Genomic DNA, 19,151 nt, shown 5'->3' on the forward strand with positions numbered 1-19,151 from the left:
AATTAAAGCATTCCAGTAAGAACAAAGACAAATTTTCACAGCAATGATTATTTGCGGTAATTCCTATTCAATTAGTGGATTAGTCCAATGTATTAATTATATTAATATAACATTTCATGAAGATAACCTATGGCTTTAGCTTTTGTGATTATTGTCATAAAATATATTTAGCCATAGTAATATTTTCTCAATGAATTAGACAGTCGATCGTTATCAGTTCTAACTTTATTCTGGATTTCCTGTGCGATTGCAGATAACTAATGACAGACTAATACTATAATTTATTGATACGTAAGCTTTTGAGCAAACAATGGCACAATGGCCACTAAAATTGAAATTGATAGGGTATTAAGAGGTCTCACATGTAGATACTGCACAGCTTTCTGTCAATTTTCAAAGTGAATTCGCTTGGGATGACTTAAAACAACAGCAGAGACTGCGACTGCGACAGCTGCGACGTCGGTGCTGTTTATACCAAGCGGGCGGTGCATTCATGAAGGCCAAGTTAACACCAGCTGCAAGCAAGGGGAGTGAGTAAATCAGGCTTGAATACTACTCATATCGTTCATTTCACACTGCATTTTACTCACCGCTGTGAGAGAGGTGCAGGTCCGGTTCGCTAGATGCCTCGGGGCTGGGCAAATGTGACTGTAGGTCGCTGAGCAGTTCACTCAACTCCTGCGCATCCTTGCTAATGCTGCACAGCTCCTCCTGCTGAAAGTCCGGATTAATTTGCTTGCACAACAATATCTGGCTAATGACATTGCCCAGATTCGAGGGGGCTGTGCGAGCGGGTGCTAAGATTGGAAAACTATTAGTTCAAAATGAATCAAAATGTTCGGATTGTTGCTGTCCAACTAGGAGACATCGTCTCCCCAGCTCTGAATCTCCCTTAGATACCTACTACAATATTAACAATTAAATATAATTTATTGTACAAGTTATTATACATAGTAGTTTTAATTGAATTAATTTTAGGCACATTTATTTATCAATTTGTGTAGAATTAGAGAACATTTGCCTCCTATTCCAGAGAGATCTATAAAAGCTTTTCTTTTTTCCTGTCAATTACATTTGCACGGTTCAAATTTAGGCCTTTTGGCCATTTACAAAAATATTGAATCTAGGTCAGCTGTTGCTACTCACCGTAATACTCGGACATGTCGTACGGCACCAGCTGAATGAGGCGATGGCTCTTGATAAGCTCGTGGCGAAACTGCTGCGTCAGGTGGTAGAGCAGTAAGAGATTGCTGTTCTCGCTGGGACTGACGAGGCAGTGGCGCCGTTGTGGCGTTATCAGATGGGCCAAATTCTTGCAGGCATCCACACAGCTGCGTCGCAGTTTACGGATTTTCTCGCGCAGCTCCGGCGAATCGCGCGACTGACCAATGAAGATGAGCAGCTCCCGGAACTGGGCCACATGGCAATTGATTTCCATGATGAGCTGGACAGAAGGCATTAGAGCGAACAGATCACAATACACAATACACTTTTGAATACCTTTTGTGGATCTCGCGAGGGCAGCAGCAGCTGCGGCAAATATATGGACAACCGATGTGCTATTATTGTCGAGTTGCGTATGGCCAAAGCCGTGCTGCTCGTAACGCCACTAACTGCTGCCAATTTCTCGCCGTATTCAAAGCCTCCAACGTTGGCCATGTTTTGATGCTGACTGCGGCAAACTATGGTTGTGGTTTTCGCTCTAGCATTTTGTGCACCGCTCGAAAGTATGCTATAAAAAGTACAAGAGCATCTGCACTACAGACAAATATGTGTGAGTGTGTGTGGATGAGTTATGTGTGTGTGTGTGTGTGTATTTGTGCTGCTGCTGCTGCTGTTGCCTTATGCAAGCAAGCAAATGGCGGACTGGCTCATTACCTTGTGTCAACAAGTCAAGATTGCTAAACAACACCAACAACAATACGTGAGCAAGGAAGAGAAGTCGCAAGCAGCATCGACGAGTGAGATACTCTGTTTGCTGGTAATATACAATTCAGAAATTGATTAAAATAACATCCTCATTTTGAAATAGTTACTTTTAATAAACTCGATCCAAAATAGTTAAAAGCATATGTATTTAAGCAGTTATGAATAAAATAAGAAATCATTAAAAACAATTAGATTATTATTATTTATGTAAGTCAGAATGTTTTAAAAAAAAGTTTATGTACATATCTATAAACAAAATTATCAATTATTTTCCTTAAAGCTCAAATCTTCGACAAAAGGTTTCGATTATAAATTTATTGAATGCTTGTCCTTCCAATCGACCCCTTATACCCTATTTTCTATAAATACAAATGATGTGCAAAAATGCCGTGCCACGGATTGTGAAAGTTGCCAAGTTGGGGTGCATATTTTGCAAACGGAAGAGGCAAATTCTAATGAAACCATAATCACAACTGGTAGGGAAAGCAAAAAAAAATGGGATTACGAGACCATTTCCATTGAAAGCAGAGGACTCAAGTGACCATGCATTTGTTATTCGGTGTTGATTCAAGCTGAAGAATATAACTTTAACAATACATTTTGTTTGAACTACTTTAGCATTTATTTCTGTGTCAGGCAGTTTAATCTCATATAAAATGCATGCATATATAAGAATTGTTCTTTACAGACGAAAACAGATGCATTACAGATGAAACAATTCAAATCAAACTAAATATACATATTGAAGATGGAAATTGTGTTCTGAATAACTTACCAATACTAATTAATTAATAAGAGAGTTAAATGAAAATATACATTTTGTAGTAAAGATTATCACTAACCGAAAAATAAATAAAACACATAATGCATACTTTTGGGCTTTTCAATTATACTGGAAACATTGTTGGGAACAACTGAAATGATTAATGTTGCATTCTTTTAGGAATATTTATACTGTCTACAAGAGTAGTTATAACTCTGCCAAATGCTTACAGATTTTTAAGGGACATGGTTCGTTAGAATTGCAAGAGCCAAAGCTATCTGCATTAAAAAAATATGCACGCCAAGAACTATCTGTGGGTCTAAAGGACATCGGAACAGGCCTTGTAGTTTCCGAGATCTATTTTTTGCTCTCCTAAATTCTGAGCTCTATCGAACTGCATTCAAGAATTATGAGGTCATTTGAGAACCCAAACATTTGTACAAATTTAAGATGTTCTCTATAAGAAGGCAACACACCCAATTCAATGGTACTTCGAAATAGGAAAAATCAAATCGCATTGTTATCGCTTCAATTTCAATGTTTATTAACAATTTTTAAAAATTATTTAACAATTTTGTTTTTCATGCGCGAATCGACACGGAAATGTTATTCAAATTTTTGCTTGTAAAATTTGTTGCAAACAAAAGCATAAAAATAATATGAATGGAATTGGCCAAAAAGCGCGTGGAAAGCCGTTGATCAATCCGTCAATCAGACGATCAATCATTGCTCCGTTTAATGCTACATAAATATTTGTTGTATTTCCTGTTTTTCTTTTCATTTCTATCTTCATTTTAAGCTTATCATAGTGTATTAGAATTACAAACGCGCATTCGGATTTCGGGAGCGCACAAAGTTGAGCAGCTCATCGGAATCCTCGCAGACGAAGGGCTTGATGTGGTGGCAGGCAACATCGTGCCACTTGATGCCATCATTGTAGAAGTTGTTCAAAATGGACAGGCAGCTCTCATCATTGCCCTGCGCAGCCTCACGATTATCAGGCTGTGGTTGATTGTAACCGCCCGTTGCCGACCAGTCGCCAGTGTTCCTTTGCGATGTGGGACCAATCTTGCCACCGGATCCAGACCAGAACCAACCATTCTCATTGGGTGGCTGCAGATCGGGGCGATCGCAGCCAGCAAAGTTGCACTTTCTGCCCGATGTCCAGATGTAGCGCACATTGCCACGAGCGATACGCTGCTTCACGAAGTCATTCTCCTGTGGCGTCTCCAGCGAGACGGCGTCCATGCAGTGCCGCCGGCAAATGTTGCGCGCATCCAGCCAGTCCACCTCCAAGCTGCGCGTCGGCGCATGCTCCCAGCTGAAGAAGTATGAATGCGAGACGCCACGGGCATCACGATAGGTGGCATGCCTCACACGATTGGCGCAGCTGCGCGGATCCGGCAGCGCCAGACGACGCTGGGCCAGCGCCACAGTGGCGCTCACTGCCAGCAGCAGCAACGTGCGCAGCACAAACATTATTGTTGTTGAGTGGGTGGTTTAAATCTAAAAAAGCTGCAAGTGCAAAAAATTAAAAAAAAAACAAAAATCAAAAACGCCAATGCGGTTACGGTTAAGCGCAAATTGAAACTGAATTTTTGGCTTAATTTGGTTGTAGGCCCAAAACCTGCCCAACCCATTTCCGCTTCAATGAGTCGACATCTTTTTGTGCGAAATCAGTGATTGGAAATATCAGTTCGGCATTGTCTATCGATTTTTTGAGCGATTTTGACTGCGCTTTTTTTGTATTGATTTGTGTTTTGTTTTTTATATATGTATATTGTATGTATGGAATTTGTCGCTGACAATTGTCAATTCGTACAATTCGATTTTCATTTTGCCTAATTGAGTAGTTTTCCATTTCGACAACGGCCTTGCAATGCAACTCAACCCCCTTTATCAATGAGCATCTGAGAATTCCGACTAGCAACTATCCAATCTCTATTAAGTTGGTTCTTTGTAATAACTGAGTATATGCAAATGAGTTTATTGTTTTATGTTATTTATTTTTTATATCGCTATCATCCATTAGTTATGGCTAAAAACAAGCAAAATTGTATGTTAATTTTTTGGTCGATTGATGACAGCTGTAACAGCAGATGGGGCTTACATAAATATGTTTATTACAATTAGAAGTTATGACTTAAAGCCATTATGATTATCTTAATCAATATGAGAAACAACAAGTTAGCCTTGAATTTTACATACTGTAAAGTAATTATTTTTCCTCAGAACCTCAATTTAAATGTAAATTATTAAGTCAATCAATCATGAAATATATTCTTCTTCATTAGCATTTGAAGCAACCCAAACCTGAAATGAGATTTGTTTGCTGCCAGCAACTATTTGGGACAACCATTAACTCTTGACCTTTACCCAATTCGATGGTATACCCAGACCCGAATTCAAAACTGACCTAACCCAAAAACAAGCGCAAACACTGCACTACAACAGAAACGAGACCTGAAGACAACTCTATGAGACGGGGCACATGCCACACTTGACGGTTTCTAGTAGTCTTGAGTCAGAGTGTGTCTTTGCATACCAAAACCATTTTTTTCTTGGCTTTAATGGAGAAAGTTGCATTGCTGTCTATGGGTTGTTGTAGTGGGTTATTGTTGTTGTTGCTGTTGTTGGGCCATATATTACACACAGTTGGCTGACTATCCAACTGTCCAACTTGACTCTTCCGTCTGATAACAGTGCTAACGACTTTGGCTTGTTTTGTTTTGTTTTTTTTTTATCTTTTCGTGCCACGCGCAATTGTCTGATATTTTTTTCGGTATTTTTTTTTTTATATTTTTTCACGGCTTGTAAATTTTGTAATTCAAATTTCCGTTTCTTCACTTGCTCTTCCTAAATGCCATGTGTATTTATTGTTAAGCTAATTGTTGTGGGTAAGGCGAAAGAGCTACGAACAAAATTTGAAAAAAAAAAATAAAGTAAAAACCAAATTTAAATACAATTGTAGGCTCTTCACTTTGTAGTGGCCAATTTGAATTGTTTTTGTCGATTTTCGTTAACGCTTATAAATTGTTATGTAATTATCATTTAACGCATTTCATTGAATGTATAATTTTTTTATTTTCTTGTCTTTTTTTTGTATTTTTAGGCAATTGTTAATTGCGTGGATCGGTTATTCGGGAGAAAGGCAGTTCGAATTTTAATAATCGTGTAGCATTTCACATATGTATATATATTTTATATAAACATTTGTACAGTTATGACTAATAGGTGGAGAGCTCTTCAATTCAAACGACACTTAATTCCTTATATAAGTGGCAGCAAAACGACAAAAAAGATGCAAAAACAATTTAACCTTCAGGGCAAGCTCGATAGCCAAATGAATTAATAGACAACAATTTAAATGTTTGAAATTTTGCTTTTTTCGCCACTAACCGTGCACATCTGTGCAACATTCCAATAACTGTCTGTGTCGTCAGTGTGTTTATATGTCTGCGTCTAAGAAATTAATTCCATGGCATGCCGTGTGACATCCGCCAGAGTTTTGGCCAGTTCATGCAGCTGCATTCGTACTCCCATCCGAGTATTTTTCCTTCTGCCATCCACTTGGCTACCTGAATATTCATATACACATGGCAATTAATCGCAGGCTTATGCAGTTTTCGCAGCCAAATCTATCATCTAAGAGCAACTGGTTTTCATGCTTGTGTAATTTTATATATTTCCTTTTTAATCGCTTTTTTTTATTTTTATTTATGCATCACGAGTTTTAATGCGCCTATCAATTTAGTCTTTGATTTTTTATGTTGTTTATAAATTACCCGTAATGTGCTTAAAGATGTTCGCCAATTTGGCTGCTGAATTTTATGAAATGCTATAAAACAAACAATATTTGACAATTTATATGCAATTTGTAACGCCTGCAACGGATTTGCTTATAATTGATTTTTGTAACTAATGCTTTCATCAGATCCCAATAAGATATGGTGGCTTTCATGACTTCCATGGATATTAGGCGATTTTAATTATAATTTTTTTTTAATTGCAGAAAGAGTTAATTACAAGTTGAGCAATGAAGATGGAAAGTTTAATATAGAGATAAATAGTAATAATATATAATATACAACATGCGAAACAAATCTGTAAAAATACCACCTTTATATATGGTATAAATATTTTCCATAAATATGATTAAATATATTACAAATTTCTATTCGTTTGTTCTAAAACTAAGCATAGCTTTCTGTAAATAGGCATTCAATAGAAAAAGCAGGTAATTTGTCATAATTCATTTGCCAGAGAAATCAGTTGTCTATAATGGTGCTGGTTTTTGTTGTTTTTAGCACGATTGTATTGTTTGGCTAGTACTCGTATGTAGAACGCAAAAGTGAGACGAGTTTTTGTTTTTTTTTTAGCTAAGCTTGATGCACCGATGACAGCAAATATAAAGAAGACGGATTTGCTAACCTCAAGCAACTGGCAAAAGCAACAAGAACACTAACTATAGTAACTGGTTGCGGAGGCAACAACAACTGGGCGCCTCTTGGCTTAAAGTAGGTCTGCTCCAAGCAGTTGTTGTTCTTGCGAAGTTTATACAACGCTGTTGTCAATTCGAAACAGGCTGAAATAACGAAATAACGAGTTGGCCAATGTCGCAATATTTGTAATAGAAAATGGAATTAGAATTTGAAAGGGCTGTTGACAAAACAGGATGCGTCGCATACTGTTAAGAAAGTTGTATGCGGATGCAACAGCGGCGTCTTTTTAATTGCCTCAACTGGCACCAGTTGGAACCAGGTGCCAGGTACGCAGCAAGAGTGTGTGGAGGAGCGTAAGAGGTTTTCTGGTAAACAAAGTCGCGCAAATAAGATGTAGAAAAACTGGACAGACTGTAGAAGAAAGTCAGCCGGTTGTAAGCAAGTTTGGGAGCAGACAACTGAGCAGTGAAGACAGCGAGACAGTGGAACAGTGAGCCAATGGGACAGTGGGACAGATGAAGCAGCCAGCTAGCCAGCCAGCCAGCAAAGGAGCTGTCAGGTTGGTCTGGCAAGGTGCGTTACTTTTACTGCACAACAGCAACTGCGACAGCAACAGCAACAGCATCAGTTTCAGGTTTTTTATTTTTCCTCTTGCAAAAAAAAAAAGTCCAAAAAGCAAAACAAATAACAATAACAATGTCACGAAATGATAGTGAAAATATTTTCAGTTTTTGGTCATGACATAAAAAAATGTGTATGTACTAAAAAAAAGATATGTGCAATGTGATTAAGCAGATACTCTTTAGACTACTCTCATGTACCTAATGCGATAAAACTACAAGAAATTTACGCAATGCTGATAATGATTTGAATAAATACTAACAATTTGTAGAGTGGCAGGCACAAAAACACAAAACCAACTAAAGAGAAGACAACTTAAATCATAGCTGTAATGGCTGAAGAGCATGACTCGTTTAGGTTAACTGTTAAGTCAAGTTAATGATCGTGTCTTTTTCTGACTCTGCACTGGGTCTTAACACATATATCACACTCCCAAATGCTGGCGCAGCCCAAAAAAACAAAAAAAAAATAACCAAAAAAGACACTTAAAATTACAGATGGAATTGTATGTGATTTTCGGTGAATAACTTTCCTCTGGGAGTCTGTCTTTGTGCTTTGTTGTGAGATCAATGCAATGCTGTGCGACTTTCGCGCTGTATCAAAAAAATAAATTATTTGCTTCCATTCCGGCAGCCTTCAAATTGCAGTTGTCAGTTGCTAGGGACGTGACTTGCGATTTCTTTAGTGGAATTTGTACGTTGTTGCCTTACAGCTCTTCGGCAGATTGCCTGCATTATTTGGTCACGATGGATGCCCAAAAGTTGCACATCAGCTGGGTAATCTACAGAACCAGCTGCTTACCACAATACATAAAAGATTCAATTTAGAGCTTGTGTTTTTTTGTTGTTTTCTGGTATTATTTTGGCGTTATCTGTCCGGTATTTATGTCAGCAGTCCATAAAGCATTACACGCGCAGGTTTTATGTTTACGACTTCAGGCTGCTTGCAGTAGCAGTTAGCTCATGACCAGAGCCTGACATTTTGGCATATTGCAAAAAAAAAAAAAATAAAACCAAAAAAAACGTAAAATAAATACTCAAATTTGCATGCGGCTGGAAAATGGGATTTTCCGCTCATTTGCACTGAGGTGGCCAAATACAAAACATATTGCGCAATCTTCTGCTTGAATGCATGCAATTTGTTGGCTCCCACTACACACACAACATACAAACACACCTACGCAGTGTGCATGTGTGTGAATAGCACAGTAGCCAAAAACTGGGGCATGTTTAACTGTTGCAAGATAAGCACCTCGGAAAATATGGAACCATAAGTGCATTAGTAATGCATATAGTTCTAATGCAACAATCGAACAAACAACTAAAGTTGTCGTCTTGTTGGAGAAGGGCTTTTCAAACACAAGGCTAAAGTAGAGGATTACATTTACCAGACAAAAATATATACTACAAATACAATTCACTTAAGAATGTATACATTCCACTTTATCTACATATATTCTAGTATGCTTTTGGCCTCGGGTAGTAGTAGTTTAATTACTCATCTAATAGTTTGTTTGCTTAAGTTAAATCTTAGACAAGAATTGATTTTATTATCACTTTTGGACCTCACTTTTATTTAAATCTCAAAAAAGTCATATCTAAAATAGACTATTCTAATATTAATAAAATTCCAATTTTAAATTATAACTATTAAACTACACTTACTATAAGCACAAAAGATCGACAATAAATCTCATCTTTAATTTATAAACATAATTTGCTTCTAAATAATTATTTCAAATCATCGTACTTTTTGTTCGACTTAAAATAAAAACATTTCTACAATTCAACAGTACTTATTTATTTTATTACTGCAACTAGGTAAACAAATTCAATTGGAGACAAAATAGCAAAGATTTTTTCTCTGAAATATTCTATGCTTTTCTTTCCATTCCATATAATAACACCGAATAATTCACAACACAAACTTGACACATATCTGAACGGTTTGTAATAATGTCAACAGTTTTTTTTTTTTTGAGCTATTATCCTTGAAGGATGTGCGCAGATAATCACCTTGTACACCACAGACGAGTCAGCGGCGATTGAGAGTTGAACTAGAATAATGTATGAAGTACTTATATATTTTAGTTGTTTTTTTATTATATGTGTGGACAAAGACAACCGCACGCAACGCTTCACTTTTACCAACTGAACGTAACGACGATCTTGCCACGGTTTATAGCTTGTCGCCAAAACAAAGACAAAAAGCAAAAGCAACGAAAAGCAAAAACAAAAGCAAAAAACAAAAAACAAAAACAAAACTATAGCTGCACAACCAGCCAACAACAACTAAAGCAAACAGCATAAAACGAGCAGCTTTTGATGATGCGGTTGCCGTTCGAACAAGGCTCAAACCGCGCTTTATGTGTGTGTATGCCTGGTTATGGCTAAAACAAACGGAGATGAAGCCAAGTCAAGTGCTCTAAACCAAAAACGATTTACACTCAAACTTCAGCTGGACATCTCATTGTTAATTGAGTTATGGGCGAGCGAATCGTTAGTAAATTACACCTCAAACATACCACATATATCTATTCGCACATAACTGTGTCACTGTGCTAGGTTTCAGCTGCAGTTGGTTGGAAATGTTGTCATGTTGCCAAGTTGCCAGCTGCTGTTCGTACAACATGTCCGTAGGCTCGACAACAAGTTTGCTGCCAGAGTCTTTTGTTTCGCACGCTTTGCGAATTTTCGGTGAAAAACATTCGCATCAATAATGCTTATGGAGAAAAATGCAAACTATTTTAACGCCGTTATGCGTTTTGTTTATACAAACGATTATTGATTCACTTTTTCATTAACTTACTTATTTATTTCGTTTTGTTGTCTGCCTGTCTTGTTGTGTCCCCTGGCGGCACATATAACAAATGAAAGAAAATACTTGCGTGATTTCTTTTTTTATTTTTTTTATTTACATTTCACTTATGTAACAACAACAAGAAGGGGCCTGGACAGCGGGGGGTTAAAAAACTGTGTCAATAATGTCAGTAAAATCGATGAAGCGCTAATGCTTCCGGCACCAATTGAGCATCATTAGCCAAAAATTAAAAAAAAAATAATAATAGTATTAAAGGCAAAGCCAAGAGCGTTAAATATCATCTGCTGACATAAGCTGTTGCAGCCCCACTATTATTATTATTATTATTATTATTATGATTACTTTTATTATTAAGATTATGATTAATGTTGTTTTACAGTGCCATAAACATGTTAATTAATTTTTTATGTTATGAATTTGCGAAAATGCCAGCAGGTGTTTTATGCTTAACTCATTGCAATTTCAAACACTTTCAAATTTCAAGTTCACCACAAGGCAAAAGCGCATCCTCAAAAACATATAAATAGTCGCAAAACGCATCTTCAAAGTGCATTTTCGAACAAGGTCGTTGAGTAAATCAATTTTTAATTGCAATTGATTTCAATTGAAGTAATAGTAGTCAGTAGCAATCGAAATACAGATTAAAATTACTCATATACGCAATTATTGCTGCCGTTGTGCATCTTGACTTTGAGCGCATTCGTTGAAGTGTCTTGTGCAGCCAAAAACCCAAAAACTCAAAACCCAAATACATCAACCAGCAGCCGATTTAGATGTGTGAACTCAACAAGTGTGAACATTGCCAAATTGCAGTTGTTGTTCGCTCATTCGATTGACTTAATGAGGGTAGCCTGAACTTGAACTTGAAGTGGTTTGCTACTTCCAAGTGCCCGTTAACTTGATGCTGACTTGCAAACGGTGATGTCGAATATAAAACATGATTCAAGCGCCCTATCCCATGACTGTGGCGACTGCAGCAAATTAGATTTGGAGCCCCCCCAAAACTGACCCCCACCAGGCAATTGCGCTGGCAATGAAGGCAATTTCAACAATTTGGAGCCAAACAAAAGTTGGGTGATATTAAAGCCGCTTACCATGAAGCTAACTGCTCGAGGCCTTTGCATCATTTAATACTCTACATGTAGCCATATTTTTATATGACTCGTATGTAGACAATATATATATATACATATATGTATTTATCATTCACTGTGTTGGCTGCTTTTCACTTTTCTCTAATGCAACCCACACCTGAGGTGCTCGCGCTTAATCAGCCAGATGTCAATCTTTCGTCATTAAGCACGACAGTTTTTAATTGCTTTGGTTTTATGTAACGATATTATTTTTTATTTTGAAAATTGGGCATTGTCAAAGAAATGTGTTGTCATTTAATTGGCATTACAATTGCCTATGCACACTTAAGCCCCGCTAACCCCATCCCAACCCACCTCCATTAATGCCTAATGGGCAAGGCCGTTAAACGGCAGAATCTACAGCAAGAAGTGCACAAAGCGTACAAAATGATAGATTACAATGGCACATATATATATTATATGGCCATAATTAACTTTGTCTGCGGTGTCTGCGGCCATTCAGAGAGCTAATTAACTTGTCTCTATGCAGATTCATGGCTTTGGCTTCTTTGTTGCTACTGAGCTGCGGCTGCGGCTGAGGCTGAGGCTGGGGCAACATCCATTACCATAACCCAGTGACTGACTTTGACTTGCCACCATCACGTGGCAAAGTGGAAGATTCTGAAACTGAAAGTCAGATTATAATTAGTAGTACCACAACGTGCCCGACGTGTATTTCGAAACGGTATAAATATGTAATTGCTGAGCCGAGCTCAAGTTTATCTAAATATTTTCCAAGACGAAGCCATTGGCCCTGAGATAAATTGAAAAAAAAGATAACATCAAATTGCAATAATTCGCTTTTGAAAACAAATAGAATTCAACACTTTTCAAGGAAAAATTTATGCGGCAAACCTGAACCCCATCAAAGCTATTGAAAACAAAGCAAAGATCAATTGTTTGCTTTAATATTTGAAGAGCCTTCATATTTGTTATGATTTATAGCAAATATATTTTAAAACGATTTGCTCAAAAAGAAATCATTAAAAATTATTTTAATAGACATAGTTCGGCAAACAAAATACTAATAATTAAAAATCGAAAGAAATTTGTTTACAAATAGTTTTAAAGCCTTGGCGTAAATGGTTAAATTATGTTTGATAACTCGATTGATTTATAGACCTGCTGTCAAGCGTAAGAAATGTATGGCCTTGGAGAAGAATAGCCAGATGAGATGATAAGCGAAGATAGAGAGACAGAGAGAGAGAGAGACTGAGAGAGAGCAACGCTCATTGATACAAATCATTTATATACATATATATATTGATATATTGTCACTTCTACACTTTCACATTCAATCAGATCTCAGAAAATGTTATCTTAAGTTCAGAAAGTGTTCCCCAAAATCGATAGTAAAACTTCATTGTTTTAGCATAAAGCATTTTAGTTCAATTATTATTTATTTATATTGATGGACTCGTAATTTCCGAGTGCCCTTTGACCCGTGGGATCGAAGGGGCTGCGCAAATGGCAATCGGCCTTGTAGCGTTTGCCCAGAATAGCCACTTCATAGTCACCTGCCTTCAGATAGCCCACATCGACGTTTTGGCCATCGGGCCGCGAGATATACGCCTGACCGAGAGATTTGCCTAGAGTGTAAGCGTATTCGGCTCGTCGCAGCACGCCCACAGGCTCACCATTGCGATAGACACCCTCGAGGCCCCAAATGGGCATCTGCTCCTGCAGAGTGAGGTATACCATGCGCTTCTTGATGCCGTGCGTACGCTGGTGATCCACAGCGGCACGTCCGCGATAGTCGCCCGTCTTGCGGCACGTGAAGCCGAGTCCAGCCTCAAAGGGAGTATCATCCGATCTCAGATCGAAGCTCCACAAATGATAGCCCTTCTCGCTACTGAGCGCATACAGTGCCCGGTAGCCAGCATTTCGCAGATCCTGTGCCGCACCAGCAGCCATCAGAGCTTTGTAGACAGTAGCACAATGCTCCTTGGGCACATGCAGTTCATAGCCCAGTTCACCGACAAAGCTGACACGCAGCAGTCGGACTCCAACCCCATTGCAACTGGCCAATCGGGTGCTATTGGGCGCCACATACTCATCGGAGAGTTCACAGTCGAGGAGCGGTTGCAAAATATTTCGGCTATTGGGTCCCTGAATGGATATGACGCCCAGATCAGCAGTGACATCTGTTAAATTGACATTAAAGCCCTTGCGCCGTATCTCGCTGAGGAGCAGGCTGTATGTGTAATAGGCCGAGGCACCTCCAGCCACAATATAGTAGCCCTGACCCTCGAACTTGGGATCGTGCACCTGACCGGAACCAGATGCCAAGCGACTGATTGTCACGTCCGCCTCAACGCCACCAGCATCATTCAAGGCACAAGTGTAGACAGTTCTAAAGGACAAAAAGAATTTAATAGTAGAGTATTTTCAGGCTATAATCAATTCTCTACATATGGCTTACTCACTTGGTGGGATCACGATTTGTGTTGGCCGAGAAGAGCCAGTTGGCAGCTTGCTTGGCCTGAGGACCTGTGAGCAGCAGCTTGGCGAAATAGCTCATGTTGAAGACAACGGCATTGTTGCGACAGGCCAGGGCCTCGGCACCAATCTGTAAGAGAAAAGAGTGAATAAGGGTTGCCTGAATGTCTCCACAAAGCGCTTCACTTACCAGATCATGATGTTCGGAGAAAGTGCTGTATTTAAGATCACCCTCCAGGATGCGTTCGTAGTTGCTGTCCTTGTGCCGTTGATTTTCATAGCTGCCATACCAGTCGTAGGGTAACACTCCAGCAGAGTCTACGCTCGAGCCGAGGAAGAAACCGGGTCGCTCCCAGCCCTGTTTCTCCTCCATAAAGGCGTTCGCCTGCAGCATCTGTTCGTGCAGGGGATCCTTTTGGAAATCTCGTCCGGCCAACGGTTGATCGTACTTGAACACCATGCTATAGTTCTTCACGTAGCTCTCGTGCGACTTCTCCTGTATCCACTTGATGGATCGACCCTGTTCCTGAGTGAATCTTCGCAGATCAAAACTGAACATGGGCAAATCCGGCTGCCCATTAATGATCCACAGCGCTGTTTGTTCACCACATCCGCCACCGAACATCATGCCCGCCGAGTTGAAGCCACAATTGTGCATTAGACCCTGCACCATCGGATCTGGACCCATGAGCGGTTTGTGGTCCGGCGTAAAGGACTCCGGGCCACACACGGTGCTCTTCACACCGTACTTGGCATAAGCGGGACACAATTTCTGGGCACCCGCCACATGCGTCTCGAACACCGACCAATCCAGCTCATACAAACCAAAATGAAAGTCCTTTGCCACCGAATCGAGCAGTATGGGATTCGGCTCATAGCCACCCATGCAGATAGCATCACCCTGTATCCGGAAATAAGTGGAATAATCGTGATCCCTTATGTTGGGCAGACCACGGACACCCGGTATCGATTCGGAGACAATATACGCATGCTTCATGGGCAACAGGGGCAGATGGGTGCCATGTCTTGCCACCAGATCACGACCCCACACACCCGTTGCATTCACCACCGTGTCGGTGAGTATATTACCGAAAGGCGTTGACACGCCCACAACCTTTTTAGCACCACGCGTACCCTCCTCGACGAGAATCTCCTGGACATCGCAGTTCTCTACAACCTGAGCGCCATTGTGGGTTGCCGCGCGCTTTAAAGCTGTGCAAAGCATAGCTGGATCCATGACGCCATCACCAGGTGAGTAGAGTGCTCCAACGAATGCCTTTGGATCGAGCAGCGGAAAGAGTTTCTGTGTCTCCTCCGGCGTTAATATCTCGTTCTCAATGCCCAGTGCAGCGCCAACCGTTGCCAATCGACGATACTCATCCAGACGTGTCTCATTATGCGCTATGAAGATGCCACCGTTCTGTATCCAGCCCGGATCCAAGCCCGTCTCTGCCTCCAGCTGTTTCAGCATATTCCGCGAATTGGCCAACAGCTGAATATCCACATCGCTGGGACGCAGACGCCAGAGCAGACCTGCCGTATGCCATGTGGTGCCCGCTGTAAGTTGAGCTCGCTCCAGGAGCACTGCATTCACGCCCCGCTTGGCCAGATGGTAGAGCGTGTGGCAACCAGCTGACCCGCCACCAATCACAACCACATCAGCGGACTTGGGAAGGATGGGCGCTGAACCTGCGGTGTGGCTTTTATTGCGGCCAAAAACACGCCTCAAATCCTGACGAGCCGCCTGTTGTACGATTCCAGTGCGCCACATTCCGATCGCTTCGAATTCCAAGTGAAAACTAAGCTGAGCAGCGGACGAGGAAGATCAGAGACGCCATCAAGACCTGAACTTAGGGGTCAGCTTGTGGTGATAAGCTTCAATTTGAACTAGGGTCTTATCATCCTAACAATGCCATGCCCACTTTCATTATCAACGGAAACTTACAGATTCTAGCCGACAGGTGGCGCGTTGAACTTTCGTTATCAAGCGAATTCAGACAAAAAGATCTATTTATGAATATTTAACATCAACTTAGCTCATTTAAAAACATAAAATATACACAAACCGAACAAAAAACAATTATGCTTATCATTGTTTTTTGAATCTTCACATTGAAATTAATACTGTGTCGATCGTTTCATCAAGTTTTCAAAAATAATGTAAACATCATATAAAATATAACTAAATAGAATTTCAATAAAAATTATAATAAACCTTTAATCAAAAATCAACAAATTTTAATTTTATTTAATATAATTTATTAAGTGTTTGTCCATCGCTTGGTGTTAGCCTCTTTTTTTAATTCAATTCCATTATTTAATAAGTATTATTTGCACATTCTTGAATTGCTGAATATAACCTACCTTTTGCCAAAAATAGTACAGGGTAGTAAATTCGTATACGAAATTTGTATTTCGGCTCGCCAAATACTGATAACAGTTTTAAAATATAATATAAACGGCTTGAGAGCTGTCTCATATATTATATATTTGTATAATACTATTGCTTACCTCAGTCAAGCATTCTTTAAATCTATTTATGTGCTCAACTTACGCAAAAAAAATAATCAGCTAACGCAGCAACTGAAAATCTTCTTTAAAGTGGAAAATGTATTAACGAAATATGAGGCATGTGTGGAAATATGTGCCGCATGCCTCATTGGAGCAGAATTTTGGGGGACTTGCTGAGATGACTTAGTCGAAGTGTGTCGAACCACATCGACCCACAACCAGACACAAACAAGATGTGGCTGCATTGTATAGTTATTGCTGCCAGTTGCTGTGAATACTGGTTGATGTCTTGCTGTGGTTGTTGTTGTGCTGCTTTTGATTGTTGTTGTTGCTGCTGTCAACGTTATTGTTATTGTTAGCAAATTGTGCGACAAAAATTCTAAGATAGGTGCATGAATTGTTGCACGAAACTGGTGACGCTGTCAGCGTCAGCTCATTAAGCTGGTCTCATTATGCAATCCCGTTTGCATTGTTGAAGATGCAACCCAGTTGAAGTTGGAGCTGATGAAAACGACGATGACTAAAACGATTATTTTGTGGATGTGCTTCGCTAACTGTGTTAGCTTGCAACAACTGCCATCACTTTGACTGAATAAATTAAACTCCCACTTTGAAATTCACAACTTGCTCCATTAAAGATCAATTACTCACTGAAATATAATTACATGGGAAACTAAAACACTCAGTTGAGCACTCGTCATTAGCAATTAGCTAAGCACGATGATAACACCCAAAACGGGAAATGAAATGTATCCAATACCAAAGTAAATAGACAAATACGACTGACATATGGAGAGTGATCGACGAGTAAATACCCTATATTGAGCGCTTTATTAATATTTCAATATCTCTGGAAAATGTTGGAGAGATTGTGCAACTAGTCCTACAATCATTTTGATTAAGTACTTAATGGACAATAATCTGCAATATTTAATTGATTTCGCACTACAAACATTATGCCCATTTGCTGGACATTTGATAGCTAGATGGAATCCGAATTTAATTCATTACATTGCTCATTTGACTGGCGAGGCACTCTAATGCGATTACGATACTCGATATTTAATCTGTGATAAGAGGAAGAGCTCAGACGAATGGAGATTAGGTTGTTACTCCCCCAAAGTATGCAAACAATTGATTTGTATTCAGTGCTTCGTTGGCCACCGCATCGTTAAATGCTACGCGTCGTTTCAAGGTCGCCAGGATTTTGGCAGCGCTTCCTGCGACGCATCTTCAGAGCTCAGGATTTCTATAGCAGCATTAGGCTGATTGTTGGAATGGCTCTGCTGCTGGGCATAACTCCATATTATGTGACCCGTGACGGTTGCTACGGCGAGCAGATGGTGCGTGAACCCTGGTTTGGATTTGCCAATGCCATCATTCGTTGGCTTATGTTTGCCTTTTGCTATTGGCACGCCCATCGGCACAATGACTCCCTAATTGGCTACTTCATGCGCAATCACATCTCGGAGGTGAGCAGCCGACTCCATGATATAGCTGGCGTCGGTACCGCTGTGGTCCTTTTCATTATGCCGCTCCTTATGCGTCGCCATCTGCGACGAGCCATTGAGACTCTGGTGCGGATCGATCGACGTCTGCGGCGTCTCGAAAACCCCGTCGACTACTTTCAGGTTCAGTATTCTATTGCAGTAGTATTGCTGCTAGTCACCATCTTGGATGCAGCCATTATAACAATCTGTGTCGTGTGCCTCGCTCAAATGGAGGTGCGTCCTTCCTGGGAGCTGACCTTCGTCACGTTCTATGAACTAATCGTCGTATCGATGACAATTTGCATGTTCTGCTTGCTGGCAGTATCCGTGAAGCGTCGCGTGAGACTATTGCATAAGGTAAGTGGATTGTAAGCATTTTCTTTGCTTACAATTTAAACAAAACTTTATCAACTTATATTTATATGTATTCTTTGGCTATTATAATTTTCAAATATTTAATGTTTAGAATGTGAAACTATTTACTTAATTCACAATTATTATTTATTATTATTTAAAATTAGTTTTGTTATTTATATTATTTCTTATTCAAGTTTCGCAGAGGAATTAAATAACAATTGAGAAACTGATTAGAATTGTATCTGTTAAATGAGTTTCCGGTCTGGTGTTAAACCCAAATAGAGTCCTTTCGAGTACCTAACTTCATTCAAAAGTCAAGCGAAAATAAATCATTCAGTTGTTTTGCATAGCAAGTTTCCTTAATGCCTCATTGCATATTAAATATTGCGTATACGCCTCGTAAGCGGCTCAGCCATAAAACTGTCTGCAATTGCGACTGTGTGTGTATCTATGAGTGCCTGTGCGTGTGTGTGTCTGCATCTGGACTCATGGCAGTCAAGATGATGTGCTGATAATGTACTCTTCAGCAAAACAACTGACAAGCTTTGGGCAACACACTTATTTTATCACACTTTTGCAGACATTCAACTACTGAAAGAAACAGAATATTTTTAAACAAATTTTGTTAATACCTAAAACCCATTTG

The 19,151-nt window shown here is 39.6% G+C and overlaps 4 protein-coding genes across 5 annotated transcripts; 1 reads left to right on the forward strand and 3 right to left on the reverse strand.

Annotated features, from left to right (window-relative positions):
- Window positions 1–223: 223 nt before the first annotated feature.
- LOC6562283 lies at window positions 224–1,674 on the reverse strand. The gene is made up of 4 exons (XM_001988412.2): window positions 1,501–1,674; window positions 1,147–1,444; window positions 591–797; window positions 224–515 (listed from the first exon to the last, which is right to left on the reverse strand). The coding sequence occupies exons 1-4, from the start codon at window positions 1,657–1,659 to the stop codon at window positions 394–396; spliced, it is 786 nt and encodes a 261-aa protein (XP_001988448.1). The 5' UTR covers window positions 1,660–1,674; the 3' UTR covers window positions 224–393.
- A 1,535-nt stretch (window positions 1,675–3,209) lies between these two features.
- LOC6562282 lies at window positions 3,210–9,908 on the reverse strand. Of its 2 annotated transcripts, none has more exons than XM_032736075.1 (2): window positions 9,771–9,908; window positions 3,210–4,207 (listed from the first exon to the last, which is right to left on the reverse strand). In XM_032736075.1, the coding sequence occupies exon 2, from the start codon at window positions 4,169–4,171 to the stop codon at window positions 3,512–3,514; it is 660 nt and encodes a 219-aa protein (XP_032591966.1). In that variant the 5' UTR covers window positions 4,172–4,207; window positions 9,771–9,908; the 3' UTR covers window positions 3,210–3,511. The 2 variants fall into 2 exon arrangements, with proteins under 2 accessions (XP_032591966.1, XP_001988447.1); XM_001988411.3 differs by having other exon boundaries at window positions 3,259–4,198; window positions 9,771–9,870.
- Window positions 9,909–12,950: 3,042 nt separating this feature from the next.
- Window positions 12,951–15,943, reverse strand: LOC6562281 (sarcosine dehydrogenase, mitochondrial). Its single transcript, XM_001988410.3, has 3 exons — window positions 14,338–15,943; window positions 14,135–14,277; window positions 12,951–14,061 (listed from the first exon to the last, which is right to left on the reverse strand). The coding sequence occupies exons 1-3, from the start codon at window positions 15,916–15,918 to the stop codon at window positions 13,104–13,106; spliced, it is 2,682 nt and encodes an 893-aa protein (XP_001988446.1). The 5' UTR covers window positions 15,919–15,943; the 3' UTR covers window positions 12,951–13,103.
- Window positions 15,944–17,833: 1,890 nt separating this feature from the next.
- Window positions 17,834–18,520, forward strand: LOC116805231 (putative gustatory receptor 28b). The gene has a single exon (XM_032735813.1). The coding sequence runs from the start codon at window positions 17,834–17,836 to the stop codon at window positions 18,518–18,520; it is 687 nt and encodes a 228-aa protein (XP_032591704.1).
- The last annotated feature ends 631 nt before the right edge of the window (window positions 18,521–19,151 follow it).

This window comes from Drosophila grimshawi, unplaced genomic scaffold (genome assembly GCF_018153295.1).
Source record: "Drosophila grimshawi isolate 15287-2541.00 unplaced genomic scaffold, ASM1815329v1 contig_1377, whole genome shotgun sequence".
Classification (NCBI taxonomy): domain Eukaryota; kingdom Metazoa; phylum Arthropoda; class Insecta; order Diptera; family Drosophilidae; genus Drosophila; species Drosophila grimshawi.